The following is a 17,563-nucleotide window of genomic DNA, read 5'->3' as shown; positions in this document are numbered from 1 at the left end:
CAAACTTCGACTTGTCTATTTCCACAGTCTTCCCTAAGCCTCCAAGCTTAATTCCAGCATTCAGGTGGTGCTCTACCCGGAATGAGAAGAAGTGAACAGTGCTTACAGACTTGCAGGCACAGCACGCAGCACGGCTAGAGACTTCCTTGGCATAGCGGAGCTGAGAATTGTCAACGAAGTGACGTACCAAAGCACCCTGGAGAGGCTGTGAGATCTGAAAAAGTCGACCCACAGTTGGCCGACTTGTTGGTGGGATCAGATTGTTTGCCTTTGCCTCTTCCAGTTCATAAGAAAAGTCCCAAGGCCCCTCCCTCCTCTCTCCCCTTTTTCAATGTTGATACCCTTTAGTTTCAATGGCAAGTGGAGATGGAAACATCTTTGGTTGGGGGGAAGGGGGGTTGGGGACACGCTGACTTGAATAACATGCATTGTATGGTTATGAACAGTGAGTGTGTGTGACTCTTTTTGCAATTGCTTGTAGATCTCTGGGAGCGGGCTACGGCCGTTTAAGCTGCACAAGGAAATACAAGCGTTTATCTGCTTCTTTCTAATAAAACTTTACTGTTGTGCCCGTTCCAAGAGAGATTACATGTACTTGCAAAAGTTATGCCTACATGTAGGAGTTTGCACTTCAACATTGTATATAACCTCTTCTAGTTCCTTCCCATCTAGGATTTCTGGTTGGAACACTGGTTGGTGTTTAGTGAATGATACTTTTAAATTCCTAATGCACTTTTTGCTATTTACACTGTAACTGCAATCAATCTTTTGTCCTTTGACCAAAGGTCCTTGGGCTACGTGTACTTTCTGAGCATTACTCTGACCACTTCCGATGTCATTGTATCATCTACATATTATTCCCATAATTGAGAGTTTTCACCACTGTTTAGATCACTAATTAAAATGAGGAAAAGCTGAGGCCTTAACTTTGTTCCCTGGGGAACACCAGTCTGAGATTCAGAACCCCATTTGCCTGGATAAAAAGCCTCGACAGCTATTAAATTTAATCCTCTAGGTATGGTCACACAAAAAAATCGATTATTCACTGGTTGGCAGAGCTAATTATTAATTATTAGTTTTTGGTAATGGAAAAGTACAGTCTTAACAGTGGAACTCTTAAGACTATTGGGTGGGGATTGCACCATAGTGATTAGGGTGACCAAGACCTTGAGGACAGCTGGTTTCACATAGAAAAAACACAAGGCAGTCCTCTGCAACCTTTTACAAGCAGTCGGTGAGCGAGATTGGGCTTAGATCCTTCTTTAAGTCATCTACAGCTGTACTTGAATAGAGTGTAATGTGAAGTGCTCGATTTCTATCCCATACGAACCATGTGAGGGTTAGCCCTACTGATGGAAATGGGCCCACATAAGGACAGAGAAAAACTCCGACCAGGGTGGCCCACATAAGGACAGAGAAAAACTCCGACCAGGGTGGGTTTTTCTCTGTCCTTGTGTGGGCCCATTTCCCTCAGTAGGGCTAACGCTCACATGGTTCGTATGAGATAGAAATCGAGCACTTCACATTACACTCTATTCAAGTAGTAGTCGAATTAGTAGTTTAGTGTTTCTCAGCATTCTTCTTCTCGCTTCCTGGCTATCTCGGTCGCTGTCCAGGTTGAAATAGCAGTTCTTCGATCGTAGACCGTGGCTTTTTCATTCCATGTTGTCTTCACAGCCATGTTGTGGTTCATCTTACCTTCTCTTGTACCTAGTCCGATGGTCTGCTTGCCGCTCAGATAGCATGGCGTTTTTTGGCGGGCTTAGTGTAGCGGTTCCCAGTAGTGGTCAACAAAGAAATTAAAAAAAAAGGATTCCGTCAGTCATCGACCGTGGTTTCTTCGTCCTCTGTCGTGTTTGTTGGTTTGTCTTTACCCAGTCGTTGCTCTTTCTTACCTGGACCGATAGTGTGCTCGCTGATACGTTAGCGTGGGGTTTTTGGCGGGCTTAGTGTAGCGGTTCCAGTTGTGGACAAAAAATTTCGTCAGTCATTGACCGTGGTTTCCTCGTCCTTTGTCGTGTTTTGTTGGTTTGTCTTTCACTCACTCATCGGTCTTTCGTACCTGGACCGATAGTGTGCTCGCCGATACATTAGCGTGGTCAAAAAAGGACTTCGTCATTCATTGCCCGTGGATTCCTCGGCCTCGGTCATGTCTGTTGGTTTGTTTTTCACTTGCTTGTCACTCATTCGTACCTGGACCGCTAGTGTGCTCGCCGATACGTTAGCTTGGCGTTTTTGTTTTTTGTTTTTTTGGCGGACTTAGTGTAGGGGTTCCCAGTTGTGGATAAAGAACACCTTCCTCATTCCTTGACCGTGGTTTCTTCGGCCGCTGTCGTGTTTTTTGGTTCGCCTCTAATTCGCTCGTCGCTGGTTTGTGTTTGATTATACATCATGCGGAACCCACCTCGTTCAACCAACAACAGCTTGTCCGCTGGACTTCGTTCGGAGGACATACCTCTATTGTCCCCCGTGCCGATGGTGGTTTCAACGGCTCCCTCTGGCCCTGTGGCGCCTTTGGCCATCGATTCGATCGTGGAGGCTGTTGTTCGCACGCTTGGAAGCACCCTTCCTACCATCATCTCTTCAGTTCAAGGGAGCGCCCCCTTGCCATTACCTTCCTCCGTCCCTGGCACTTCTATTGGCGTCGCTCCATCTAACTCCTCCTGATCGACTGCTGTTTCTTGTGATGTCAATGGCTCGTCTGTGGTTTTTTAGGGCGTCATCAGGTACGTTTACTTTGCCTGCCTTTGCTCCTACTTTTTCTCCTGTGTCGGCCTTCACTGACTCAAGCTCAGCCCACTTCGTGGCCCCCATCACCTCTCCATTCGCTACTCCCAGTGTATCCAGTAGCCTGCAAAGCTTTGATAATTCTGGGTCAGTGCCTAAGTCTGAGAAGGCTTTCATTGTTTGTCTGGGTCATGCACCAGTCCCGGCTAAATTGGCCAAGAAGATCATCGAGGGCCAGTTCGTGGAGTTGGCGGATCTACTTACAGTCAATCTTCGCGCTGTGGAACAGGAGCCACAAACCTTCCTGGAGGGTAAACTCCTTGTGTCCAACGCAAAATGCAGGCAGGTTAAAATTAAGGATATTCTTACTTGGACTGAGGCCTTCACGATTTTCCAGCTGGTCCTGTGTGCCTCTAACCCCCTGCATTGGTTAGACTTGACAAAGTATAAGCTGCTCATTATTCAAACAGCCTGTCAATATCCAGGTCTGGCTTGGCTTGAATACGATCTGGCCTTCAGAAGGGATGCTGCTGCCTCGGGCCTTAATGATTGGTCCAAAGTGAATTTGGATCTGTATAATTTTCATTTGTGTTCGCCAATATCATCCTCACTGCAACCTAGGCCATCCTCTCTTTCTGGGTTTCCTCAGTCTTCCTCAGACAGCCCAGACTCCCACCACGTCCACCATTCTGCCATTCCTGGAATGAAGGGCAATGCCAGTAGCCATTTGGGAGGTGCAGGTTCCGCTACAACTGCAGCAATTGCGAGGGAGAGCATACCAAGGCTAACTGCCCCTTTCCCCGCTCAGCTGGATTTCGTTCCCGCTCCCCCTTCCCTGGAGGGAGAAGGGGACAGTACTGATGAGCGAGGGATGCCCAGTGTTGTGTTTGTACATAGTTTAAATGATGTGATTGCGTTTCCTAGCCAGCCGAATGGATTGCCTCAGCTGGCAAAGTTGTTTTGCCCTGTTCCAGTTTCAGTTCCAGTCTCAGTTTCAGTCTCAGTTCCAGTTTCAGTTCCAGTTAAGCCCAGCGTTGCAGTTGTCTCTTTTGCCCCGTTATCTCCATTACAGTTGGTTCATTTTCAAGCAGAGTTGTGCCATCATCCCAACAAGTCAGCTGTGGCATTTGTGACTTCTGGCATACGGGATGGATTTCGGATAGGATTCGACCCATCCTTGGTGTTGCTCAAATCTGCATCTTCGAACATGCGTAGCTCTGCTGAACATGCATCAGTGATTGACTCCTACTTGCAATCTGAAGTCTCTTCAGGCAGGGTGGCAGGTCCTTTTCCAGTGCCCTCGCTTCCATCATTGCACATAAGTTGTTTCGGGGTGATCCCCAAAAATAATCAGCCTGGGAAGTGGCGTCTCATTTTAGACCTATCATCACCAGAGAGGCAAAGTGTTAATGATGGCATCCCTAAGCCCCCATTTACAGTTCAGTATGTTTTGGTGGATGCTTTCATTGATGGCATAATGTCTGTGGGTCGAGGAACGTTAATGGCCAAGTTTGACGTGGCCAGTGCATATGGGAATGTGGCTATCCACCTGGACGATCGCCCCCTTCTTGGCATGAAGTGGTGTGGGCAATATTTTGTGGATTCTTGACTCCGAGAAACTTCAGGGTCGCCTCCCGACTGATAAGAGAGATAGGATTGTGGATGAGTGGTCGGTGAAACGTTTTTGTAAACGTGTGAGCTGGAATCCCTGATTGGCCACCTCCATCACGCCTGCAAGGTCGCCCCACAGGGTAGGACATTCCTTTGCCGGATGATCAACTAACTTTGTGCCTTTCGCCGTGATGATCACCCCATTAGGGGTTTCGGTGGGATTTAACCTGGTGGCAGGAGCTGTTCCAAACTTGGGATGGCCTCAGTTTTTCCTGCATGCCCACATGGGCACCTCTCCCGGACCTCCAGGTCTCGTCGGATGCAGCTGGCTCTTTGGGCTATGGAACTATTTTTAAATCCCACTGGTTTGCTGGTGCCTGGTCAGCTGCACAAAGTTCCTTATCTACAGCCTACAAGGAACTTTTCCCAATTGTGGTGGCAGCCTATCAGTGGGTATCTCGGCGGGTCGAGTTCTTATGTGACAATGAGTTGGTGGTGGCTGTACTTAAGTCCGGCTTTTCGCGGGACAAAAACCTAATGGTGTTGCTGCATTATTTGACTATGCTGGCCATCCATCATTCCTTTTCATTTACAGCTTCAGTTCAAGGTAAAGGTAATCCAGTTGCTGATGCACTCTCTTGATTCCAATTTCAAGGGTTCAGATGCCTGGAGCCACAGGCCGACCCAACCCCATCTCCTATTCCTGCCTCCGTTCTGGCAACGCTTCAGATGCCTTGACTCAGAAGTGTCGGTTCCTACTTACCCAAGGTCTTGCACCCTCCACCAGACGAGTGTACCGATCTGCCCAACACCGATTTATAGACTTTTGCCACCAAGATGGTCGTTTAAACCAGGATGGCTCCCTCCCCCCAGCCAATGAGGAAACTCTCATGCACTTTGCTTCTTTATTGGCAGACAACCTGAACCATTCCTCCATCTAGGTCTATCTGTCAGTGGTGCGCTCCCTTCACATTGACCATTGCGTTCCCGATCCTTTAGTCAACTGTTTTCATTTGCAGCGTCTGCTAAGGGGCATTAAGCGGGTTCAAGGTCCAGCGTCACCCAGGTGCCTACCTATCACAGTTGATCATCTGACGGTCATTCAGTGCTCTTTGGACCTGTCTACTAGAGACCATGTGATGTTGTGCGCTGCGTGCTGCTTGGCATTTTTTGATTTTTTGTGCGCTAGCAAGTTCACAGTCAACTCAACATTTGATCCTAACACCCATATGTCTGTTAGCGACTTGCTAGCAGACTCCTTGGTGAATCCCTCTTGTTTCAAGGCCGTATCAAGTGCTCCAAGACAGACCCCTTCTGTGTGGGTTGTAATATCTACTTGGGGCGTGGCTCGGGCTCTGTGTGCCCCGTAACAGCTTTGGGCAGTTACTTGTCTCTGTGTGGGTCTGCTCCAGGGCCCCTGTTCATGTTTAGTGATGTTCGTCCTCTTACCCGGCAGCAGCTATCATCCTCTTTGCAGTCAATCCTACATGGGGCAGGGTACTCCGGCTCCTACTCCGGTCATAGCTTCTGTATTGGGGTGGCGACAACTGCAGTGGCACGGGGAGTTCCAGATCACCTTCTCAAGACCTTGGGGCGTTGGTCTAGCGAGGTATACCAGATCTATATCAGAACTCCAGTTAGTTCCATTGTCCATGTTTCCTACCAGTTGGTGGCGTAACGGGTAGTGGATTACTCTGGTTACCAGTGGGGGTGGGTGCCTCAGGTTGGGGCTCTCGGGGGCTTAGGCTTTGTTGCCCTGAGCCCCCTTGCTCCGGGTTCTTCCAACCCGGAGATCCCTTCGGCTTGGCGCGGGGGGCTCGTGGCTTGGTTGCGGGTTGGGCAGGCCAGTCGGGTGTTCTTAAGCGCTTTAAGGGATGTGACTGCGGTTGCAGTCCCCAGGCTTCTTGGGCACCTACCCTCAACTGGTGACTTGGGCGTTAAATATTATTATGAATATTTTTTGCTTTATAAGCCAACCACAAAAAACAAGTTTTCTTTCACACGAAGTAAAAGCACGCTATAATTATTATGAATATTCCCCGTTCTATCAGACAACCACGCACAACAAGTTCGCAATTACGCAAAGTAAAAACGCGCTAACAATAATTATGAATATTCTTCGTTCCATAGGCCAACCACACAAAACAAGTTTGCTTTCACACCAAGTAAAAACACACAATAATTATTATGAATATTACTCGTTCTATAAGCCAACCACGCAAAACAAGTTCGTTTTTACACCAAGTAATAGTCCATTCTCGTCACCAGTACCAATGGACATCGGAATTGTCCTGCCAGACCACATGAGAAAATAATTTAAGTTCCCTTAATGAGATGCATAGTCACCACTAGAACCATTGGAATGACATCATTTTCTAGTGGTACCAATTGCACCATTGGTACCAATGGACTATCAGAATTGCCCTGTACACAGCCAGATCACATGAGGAATAATCTTAGTCCCCTTAATGAGATGCATAGTCAATGACATGATTCACTTTCTCCTGGCACCAATCATACCATTGTCACCAATGGTCCATCGGAATTGCCCTGTACACAGCCAGACTACATGAGAATATAATTTAAGTCCCCTTAATGAGATCCATATTCACCAGGAGAACCACTGGAATGACATCATTTTCTAGTGGGACCGTACCAATCGACTATCGGAATTGCCCTGTACCCAGCCAGACCACATGAGAAAAAAAATAATTTAAGTTTCCATAATGAGATGCATAGTCACCACTAGAACCATTGGAATGACATCATTTTCTAGTGGTACCAATCGTACCATTGGTACCAATGGACCATCGGAATTGCCTTGTACACAGCCAGATCACATGAGAAATAACCTACGTCCCCTTAATGAGATGCATAGTCACCACTAGAACCATTGGAATGACATCGTTTTCTAGTGGTGCCAATCGTGTTATTGGTACCAATGGACCATCGGAATTGCCCTGTACCCAGCCAGATCACATGAGAAATAATCTAAGTCCCCTTCATGAGATGCATATTCACCACTAGAACCATTGGACATTGGAATGTCATCATTCATTTTCTACTGGTACCAATCGTACCATTGTCACTAATGGTCCATCGGAATTGCCCTGTACACAGCCAGACCACATGAGAATATAATCTAAGTCCCCTTAATGAGATCCATATTTACCAGTAGAACCATTGGAATGACATCATTTTCTCTTGGTACCAATCGTACCATTGGTATTGAATGGACCATCGGAATTGCCCTGTACCCAGCCAGATCATGTGAGAAATAATCTAAGTCCCCTTCATGAGATGCATATTCACCACTAGGAACAACTGGAATGACATCATTTCCTAGTGGTACCAACATCGTACCATTGGTACCAATGGAGACCAATCTTATCACCACTAACACCAACGGAGTCTATTTGTGAGTATTGGACAACCCTCACGTTTGACCCCTCTGATCACCACAACTTGGGTCTTTTTTCATGATCTCCACCTTACTCTGACTTGCAGAGGGCAGCTTTGCCTGATTTCCTCTCACAGTTAACAGCATTCTGGTTACTGTAGAATTTGAACTGCTTTGACTGGGCACCATGCTCTTTTGCGTTTCAATCATTAGCTGTGTATCCCAGTATTATTACAATCACACAGTAAATGAGTTGTATTATAGAAATGGTTGTACATGTACCATTTGAATAGCTGACATCCTGACTTTCTTCCTCCTCAGTAGAATGAGCACAGCAGGACCAATGTCTGTCCTCTTAGAGTTTTGGTTAACATTACCTCATTTTTGTTGCTATTCATTGTTTGGTATGTCCTTTGGTGCTTTAATTTAACAAAGGAACTACATGTAAAATCCTTGCAAAACCATAATTTATGCTGATTATATCCTGCAGTTTGTTTTGCATTTTTTCGGCTTTCTGTGCACCCTGGTTCAACGAAAGGCAGCTGATCCCCATACAGTACTGTGAAAAAATAATGATAGCGAAATTCGTCGAATTTCGACGAAGTTCTACGAAATTCTATGTAAATCTGCGAAATTTCGAGGAGAACGAATTTTCGGCGAAATTGCGCTGGCCTCTATTAATTGTTTCACCATTAACGAAATTTCGTGCAGATGTGCGAAATTTCACTTGGCAAATTCGCTGAAGGTGGCAAAATTCGTTCGAAATTTCGTTAGTGCGAGCGAAATTTCCTTCGAAATTTCGCAAGTGGGAGCAAAATTTCAAACGAAATTTCGCAAGTGGGAGCGAAATTTCAAACGAAATTTCCAACACTTTGTTTGTGTGAGCGAAATTTCGAACGAAAATCTCGTTTGGAGATCGAAATTTCGTTCACCATTTGTGGTCATTACACGAGGGTCACAAAATGCAGATATTGATATTGCCGTGACAGTTTTAGTTTTGCCGTGAGGTATTTGTTATTGCCGTGACAGTTGTGGGCCACCGTAGATACATGCGTATTTATGTTCAAGACCTACATCTGTAGGCCAAGATCAGGGCAGCCAACACTACCAACGTCGAAACTTACTGTAGCTCTCTCTGGCAAAACGAAATTTCGCACGCATTTTGAAAGAAGATTCGTCTCACCTTCCGAAATTTCGTACGCATTTTGAACGAAATTTCGTCTCTCCTTTCGAAATTTCGCACACGTCCAGAGCGAAGATTCGGCGAAATTTCGTTACACTTTCCGAAATTTCGCCAAAGCAAAACGAAATTTCGCACTTCTCCTGAGCGAAAATTCGGTGAAATTTCGTTGGACCTTTCGAAATTTCGCTCAACCTACAGGAAATTTCGCATGTCTCCAAAGCGAAAGTTCGACGAAATCTCGCCGAAATTTCGTTGAGAACAAAGCACGAAATTCGACGAATTTCGCTATCATTACTTTTTCACAGTACTGTATGTTGGCCAGAATGATTCTGGAAGGTTGAAGTGTTCAGCGATGGTTTCGATGCTTCCTTGAGGTTTTTTTTTCCACCTCTAGCAGATTTCAAAAGGACACCAGTCTTGTCTTAATTACAAAGCACAAAAAAAAAAGGCTTCATGCATTTGTTGGGTTGCACTTCTGAATCATTTAATTTGAAACTTGACTTCAAAGTTACCTTTAAGGGGGAACACTGTTCTGTGTTGTTGGCAAAGCATTAATTTTCCTTTTATTTGCAAAGGCCTTGAGTGTGCAAAATTATCATGATTATAATCTATAACCTCATAAGAAAGATACCAGAAGAGAAATCCCAAAGATGATAGGAGTAAAGTAATTCAAGATGCATATGATAAGAGTAAAGTAATTCATCAGGCTAGAAAAATAAGTTAAATTACCAGTTCATTTTAAAATTAATAATAAACATGATTGCGAAAAAAGGGCATGATTTAGATCACTGTCAGCCATCTTTAAAAAAATTAAGGTTTCACCTTGTTAGTTTTGTCAATCAAGATGGCTGACAGCCATCACAAAGTCTGACTGTCAGTTGACACAAATTCTTTTTCCTATTAATTTGTTGCAATTATAATAACATGGGTGACAAATTACACTTTAATTTTGGCGTGAAATTTCAGGGTTAATTTGTAATTTCACATGTGAAATTACAATGTTGCCACAGCAACTTTTCCTATAGTGCCAAAATGGCATCCAGGGTTGAAAAAAACCCACGTCTTATGAACGTTATTTGTCATCCATGATTTTAATAGCTTTAATATTAAATGGTATACTAAAATTAGGGAATAATTTCACTTCTGTTTTGTCCAAAATCAAATAATTTACCTCTCCTAAAGTTGGCATGGAATCTTCTTCCGCATCATGTCAATGTGTTTCACTTCTGTTTTGTCCAAAATCAAATAATTTACCTCTCCTAAAGTCTCAGGAGATTATTTTGATTTTGGACAAAATGCATGTGAAATTATTCCCAACTTTCTCTTGTCACCATTATTTTGATTACCCATGCTAATTTTAAAGGCAACCTCCACTCTTACTACAGAATAACTTTAAACCGAAGGAAATTACGTTTAAAAGCAAACTTGTTGGAAATTTGGTTTTAGAAATTGTATTTTAAAATCGCATATGTTCACTTTCAAATTTCGCGGGGGCAGCCATCTTGACTGACACAAAGAGCTTTTGTCTAATAACAATAGGGCAACCATAACATGTCACAATTATTCAAGATGGTAGTGCCTGCAAAATTTGAAAACAAAAATTGGTGATAATTTCTAGAATAATTTATTGATTTAGGATATACTGTAAGCACTTCCTTTGAAAACATTTTGACTGACTTGACTGTAATGGTGTTTTCCCATGATTTAAAGTAATTTTTTTTGTTGAAGTGGAGGTTCCTTTTAAATGAGCAGTTACTTGTAACTTTTAGAAATTGCTCTACATGTATGTAACATAGAATATTTGAAGGGTTTGGAGCCAAGACAAGACTTTTGTCACAAGTTTTGAGGATTATTAATTAATTTTTTTGTGGAAATGACCTCTGAAGAATTATTTTCTATAATTTGAAGGATCACTTTGTTTTTCAGCCAGTGATAATAACCACAACCAATTCAAGCAAAGCAGCATTTATTCGGTATGAAGGAGGCAAAAATTACATCACCAATGTTATAAGGTTGAAAAGATTTCATGTACAAGAACTCCATAGATATGATGTGCTAGCAACCAGTCTTACCAGGCTGTTAATGGAAGCTCCAAACCAGGAATTGCCTCTCTCTGAGATTCAAAAGCGAGTGGTAAGAGATGCATCTATCTTCTTGGAGTCCTTTTACACGTACTGTTACGTAACCTCTTTACAAAGTTTCGAAAAATTCCATTTAGTTTTGAAGTTCACGATTTTGCATGACCTTCTGAAAAGGAAAAAAATCTACAGGTGCTGTACCGACAGTTAACTTCAAGACCGAAGTTGCTTGATCTTGAAGATTATCCATCAAGGAAAGATTAATGTGAAAAGAGAAAGGGGAAGGCCATGAGGATAGGCTGCGAGTAAGAGATATTCAGATTGTGCTTGCGGGAGACTAATAAAAGTTGTAAGATTATAGGCGTTAGAGAGGGTTAGGGAAGTGTGGTCAAAGATTTGCTACTGACGCAATACAATGTACGTACTAATTAAGTGACCACTCCCCATAGGGGCTTTTCAGGGCCAATTAAACACAATAAACAACACAGCAGAACAGAACAACTACAAAAACTGTTGAGAATCCCAACTGGCTGGTGGCAAACCGGTTGGCTAATAGTATTTACAAGTGCAGCATAGAGGTTGATCCAAGGACTACCAGGATCGAATTCAATGAGTGTTCAAAATGGGTCTTGAACCTGGGAACGGCGGACCTCCAGGCAATTGCCCAAACCACTACATGTAGGCCATGAAATAGGATAAGCAGTTGATGATGATAATGACTTTACCATCTCTGTTTTTATCCTGTTGCTCTTTTTTGTTGTTTGATTTGGAACAGTTAATGTTTCAAAACATGGGCTGGTACTGTTTGCATGTACTTCACAGAATTTCTCCTCAACTTTAGGGAATGCACATACATGTAAGTCCAAAACACAATACATAAAGTGTAATAATACACTGCTCTTTATCCAAAAATTATGACTCAAGTCTTGGCTCCTTAGAGAATGCTGTTTTATTTTTACTGTACATGAATAAATTCTTCTTTCCCAGACTGAATCCAAAAAAGTGTTGAAAAATGTTCGAAGATATCTTCAGCAAGCAGGGTACGTGGTAGAGGAAAAAATTTTGGGAGAAGCACCAGGGGAGGCAAGTGAAGAATCTAGTTTTGCTCCAAGAAAGAAGAAAAGGAAAAAGACAGAATCCACAGGGGTTGTTTGTCCAAGTGCATACCCTATTAAAATACGGCTGGTTAAACCTTTTGTTCTAAAAAGCAACAACATTTGGCAGCCCAGCGACGATGAAGAGGAAGGTGATGATAATGGCGATGATGCAGATGGTGATGACGATGATGAGTCCAAAGAAAAGGATTCTTGGGGCGGTGGTAAGAGTTCAATGACGTATGAATTAGGGCTAATGCTTGAAACGCCAGTTTTTATAATCCCTGTAGGGTGGTCAACTCCGTTGATAAAACCAAAAATTTTCACGTACTACTTCCCCACACGCAGCACCACAGTTTCTTCAGAAACTAACCCCCTTTACTTACATGTAATTAGACCTACTCCCCTTATTTTTGGTTAGAAAATACTGAAACAATGTATGAGACGAATAGTACTTTCTTAGTTATAGTCGGCGGTATAACTTTGAAGTGGAGGACTTCAACCTACATGTATTGTTCTACTCAGTGGATATGTCACAACTCTGACAATGCTAGCCCCTTTATCAAGTAATATTATATATGTTTGTTTTATTCTGGATTTAATTACATGACTTGTATGATGGTTCATTGCAGAATATCAGGTAAACCTTGTTGCGGAGAGGCCACTCGTGACCCAAGTGTATGATGCCATATATCGTGCAGGAGCCAAGGGTTGCACTATGAAGGTAATATTAATCTTTAGTTAGTAGACCTGTGTACTGGGTAGCTTAATATGTCCCCATAAGAAATTATACTGTGGTAGGGAACATCATTCGATGAAGTACCAATGAGCCTGCTGCGTCACATCCACAGAAAGCCCATGGACCAGCATATAATATTGTGTTTAATCTTTATTTTCATGACTGACAGCAGTTCTAGTTTACTAATAATTAATTACTAAAACCAAAGTAACATGAAATTTTCTGCAAAATATATTTCATTTACAGTCCGACGTGCCTTACCGTGGACACCTATCAAAGTTTTTTGACTTATACACCAATCAGGTTGTGAGAATTTGATTGACAGTCACCCCTCCTTACAAAGTTCGCACGGGTGTAAATTGAAGACCATTGCATGGGTTGTTGAGTTGACGTACTAAAGGCAAGAGATCCCTACTACCCACTGATGTAATGGTTGTCAGAAGAGTGTTCATCTCGAACTCATGCTAGGCCAAAATAATTGCTACCTTTTGCCCTGTCATTTCACACAATACCATTGTGAAGAATTTGACGTCCTTTTACTCCATTTGGCAAGCAATAAGAACCCATTATGGCTTGCAGTCCACCGGTGACCTGTTTTTAGAATCTACCACAACACATTCAGTAAATGTCCTGAAGACCTCTTCCAGCAGTTGATGTCCTTCATCGAAGATAATCTGCCAGTTGCCAACAGTACCATACACTGTAACTCACCATGGTGCAACCATTCCTGTTGATGAGGTGCTGACACCCTCTCTCCAAAACATGATAGTTTTGCATTACAACACTGAACTAAGATCAAAGACACTACTGTAGCTTTTCTGAAATCAGAAATCTCGTCACTGGTGATTGATGTAAATATTGTAAATATTGATGTTTGGTTAAGATGCAATAAGCTCTCGATTAATGTCCAAAAGACAAATTATGTTATATTTAGTCCAAGTCAGAGGAAAGTTAATCACAGTTTTTCTCTCTCCTTTGGGGGTCAATCTCTAACTCAAAGTAATGTAACTAAATTTCTTGGGGTTTATCTGGACGAACACCTTACTTGGAAATATCACGTAAACTTTGTCTGTAAACAAATCGCTAAATCAGTTGGTATTTTATCCAGGACGCGTTTCTACTTATCCTGTAAGACCAAACTTATGTTGTACTATACATTAATTTATCCATACATTACTTATTGTAACTCTACGTGGTCGTCCACTTACGTATCTAATTTAAATAGAATTTATTATCTGCAAAAGCGAGTGGTGCGAGCTGTTACAAATTCAGAATATCGAGCACATACATTTGTACTGCTCCTCTTTTTTCTAAACTGAAAATCTTAGACATCTTCCAACTCAATACCCTCGATATTGCTAAATTCATGTTCCGCTACCACAATAATCTGCTGCCTCCACTTTTCTTTAATCTGTTTATGACAAACAGTCAAGTCCATAAATATGACACAAGAACAGCCGGTAATTATCGTGTGCATTCCTGTCGCACGAACATTAAGAAGTTCACAATTCTTTACCAAGGACCTAGGGTCTGGAACTGTCTTCCTGCCTCTATTACCAATTTGTCAAGCTTTCCTATGTTTAAGAACAAAGTGCTAGAGTTTTTATTAAAATAGTTTCTGAGTTAGTTCCTGCCGCACTCCTTCACAGCTCTTATTTTTGTTTAATATTGTGATGTCGAGGTGGCCTCTCCTATAAGCCTGGTGGTTTCCTGAGGTCTCCTCGCCTAACAACCTGCTGTATGCTTTTTTAAAATCTGTTATACACATAAAGGCAAATAAATGATGATGATTCTCTCCTCCAAGAAATCTGTACAGCTGCTGACACCAAAGTTGCCTACACCTCTGCTATGAGATCCAGGTAGTTACCACCTCACCTCTACTACAAGCTGTCATCCCAACCATGGACTCCCAATCTAACCTGGAGGACTGTACCTACACACTGTACCTGTGTCGATCATGCTTCATGTCTGCCCTTGATGACGAGGAGTCTAACTACACCGATGATGTGCCATCTCTTCCTGGATGAAGATGACCAGCCACACATCCTTCAGCCTGTATCGTTTCCCGCTGTGTCATTGCTGAGCAATCACCCAACCTCAATGCGCTTTGCAATTCACTAATACCAGATGTAGACACAACCCTGTGCACCATCACTCCATGGTGCTTCATGATAAAAAGCGACCTCACCCGTGCATTCTATCACATTCCCCTGTCTCAGTCCTCCCTAAAGTACTATGGCGATAGTTCTCCCTCACCCTTCAGACATTCTTTGGATTGTTACTGATGGATCCCTTACCAAAACAGGCCTCAGTGCAACCTTCTATATCTCGCCTGACAACCACTCTGCGAAATTGCACAATCATCAATTCACCTAGCTTCCCTGTGAAATTGAAGCCCTATGTATCACTGCTGCTGTCAAGCACTTCTTCCCTTTATCATCCAGTCGCAGCACCCCACATCTGTCTTTAATAACTGATAAAAAACCCTGTGTTCAAGCCATTAACAAGCTATGCATGCCAAGGGAAATTCTCTGCTAGCTCTCGAGTGACTTTCTTTCTAACAACTGTCAGCCATTAACAAGTCTCCCTTCAACACTTGGTTTCAAAGGCCAAGTTACCTTCGGACGTCATTAGCCATAACTCACCCAACTGCACTGAGCCCAACTCCCAACTTTAACCACGAAATGGAAGATTCTGGTGTGCGTAGCATCTCAATCCAGGATATCATCAACAGCAAGTTGAACCTCCCTTTCACCACCAGATCAGCCTGGTTACAGATTCAAAGTGACTGTCCTGGCCTTTGCAGAGACCATGTCCACCTCAAACAAGGAACGTGACCCTCCAAGAAGCTCACTATTATACTTGACAAACTCAATACAAACGTCATTCCAGTAACCATGCCTATAGCAAGACGTCAAAGGAGGCCTGTAGTTTTGTCTTTGACATGCTTCCCCTCCAAATAGTAGATATTGTCTACCTCCTCCTGGACAAAGACAAGTCTTGTGCACAAATTGTTCTATTTTGGAGGCAGTGTGGCTCAGTGGTTAGGGCACTTGCCTTGAGATCTGGAGATCCTGGGTTCAAGACCCACTCTGACCATTGTTGAATTTGACCTTGGTAGTCCCTGGTTCAACTTCTCAGCTGCAAATGTAAATAGCCAACTAGTTTACCTCCAGCCAGTTGGGATTTCTAACAGTTGTTGTTGTTGTTGTTGTTGTTCTCTTCCGTCGTTTCGTTGTGTTTCATTGGCCCTGAAAAGCCCCTATGAGGAGCGGTCAATTAAGTATGTATTGCATTGTACTGTATTGTTGTTTCCATTGACTGCCCTTGATGCTTTGTGAAGAAGTTCATTGGTAAACAACACAGAGCCACTTCCTACAAAGTCAAATTGTTGGAGTGCTTCATCATGCCTCCCTCCGTTTGGTCCTCCTTGCCTTTTCACCACCAGATCAGCCTGGTTACTGTCCTGGCCTTTGCATGACCATGTCCACCTCAAACAAGGAACGTGACCTTCCAAGAATCTCACTATTATTTATGACGTTAAGCGCTGCCTTAGCTCTGTCACCATCGCTTGTGATGGAGTTCTTGGGGTCAAACACTTTCAACCATTTGTTTGTTCCAGCTGTTGAAACAATCTTCATGCACAGATCCATCCTGGATGGCCTCCTCACTGCCCTTCACATCAAGCTGAACCATCCATCTTGCCATCGGTTCCAGATGGTACTTATTTCCCATGTGACATCCGCCTACCACACCTGTGCCTCCCTAAACCTCGTTTCTGACCTCCGTGGTTTCACAATCTTCCAATGATCCGTCTGAGGCTGCAGGTGTCTCCTTCGCCACTGACATGATCTGGTGAAACCATCAACTAATCTTAGTCCTTTGAGAAACAAGAAACCCTCGGAGATGCACTCACACAATTAATTGTTGGTTTGTATCCACTCGAGGCTCCAAGAGCAGTTATACTCTTAGGTCCTGTGCCTGACTTGTTTTTCTCTGTGCAACAATGACACTCTTAACCCTCTGAACATCACACTTGAGGTTGTCCTGTTAAGAACCACAAGGTTCCCTGTCACCGAGAATGCCGACCATGAACTTGAAGAGAAGCTTATGTGATAAGAATCGGTGGATGACCTGTAACCCAAGTTGGCCTATCATCTTGCGAATTGTGGACACAACGTAATTACGAACACTGTTGCCATTGTCTGACTACCACCTCGTACTTGACAAACCTAATACAAACCTCCTTCCAGTAACCATGCCTATAGCGAGACGTCAAATGAGGTCTGTGGTTTTGTCTTTGACATGCTTCCCCTCCAAATAGTAGATATTGTCTACCTCGTCCTGGACAAAGACAAGTCTTGTGCAGAAATTGTTCTATTTTGGAGGCAGTGTGGCTCAGTGGTTAGGGCACTTGCCTTGAGATCTGGAGATCCTGGGTTCACGACCCGCTCTGACCATTGTTGAATTTGACCTTGGTAGTCCCTGGTTCAACTTCTCAGCTGCAAATGTAAATAGCCAACTAGTTTACCTCCAGCCAGTTGGGATTCTTAACTGTTGTTGTTGTTGTTGTTCTCTTCTGTCGTTTCGTTGTTTCATTGGCCCTGAAAAGCCCCTATGAGGAGCGGTCAATTAAGTATGTATTGTATTGTACTGTATTGTTGTTTCCATTGACTGCCCTTGATGCTTTGTGAAGAAGTTCATTGGTAAACAACACAGAGCCACTTCCTA

At 43.2% G+C, this 17,563-nt stretch overlaps 1 protein-coding gene across 2 annotated transcripts in view; it reads left to right on the top strand.

Annotated features, from left to right (window-relative positions):
* The window catches only part of LOC138003672 (general transcription factor 3C polypeptide 1-like), a 103,782-nt gene that overhangs the window by 15,494 nt on the left and 70,725 nt on the right, over positions 1 to 17,563 (top strand). For both annotated transcript variants that reach the window (XM_068849870.1, XM_068849869.1), the window contains exons 5-7: positions 10,848 to 11,054; positions 11,987 to 12,317; positions 12,726 to 12,817. In XM_068849870.1, coding sequence (XP_068705971.1) covers positions 10,848 to 11,054; positions 11,987 to 12,317; positions 12,726 to 12,817 — 630 coding nt within the window. The remainder of the gene's footprint in view (positions 1 to 10,847; positions 11,055 to 11,986; positions 12,318 to 12,725; positions 12,818 to 17,563) is intronic.

Source organism: Montipora foliosa, chromosome 5, assembly GCF_036669935.1.
Source record: "Montipora foliosa isolate CH-2021 chromosome 5, ASM3666993v2, whole genome shotgun sequence".
NCBI classification, from domain to species: Eukaryota; Metazoa; Cnidaria; class Anthozoa; order Scleractinia; family Acroporidae; genus Montipora; species Montipora foliosa.
Note: the sequence above shows the minus strand (reverse complement) of the source record. Positions and strands in the feature narration are given on the sequence as shown.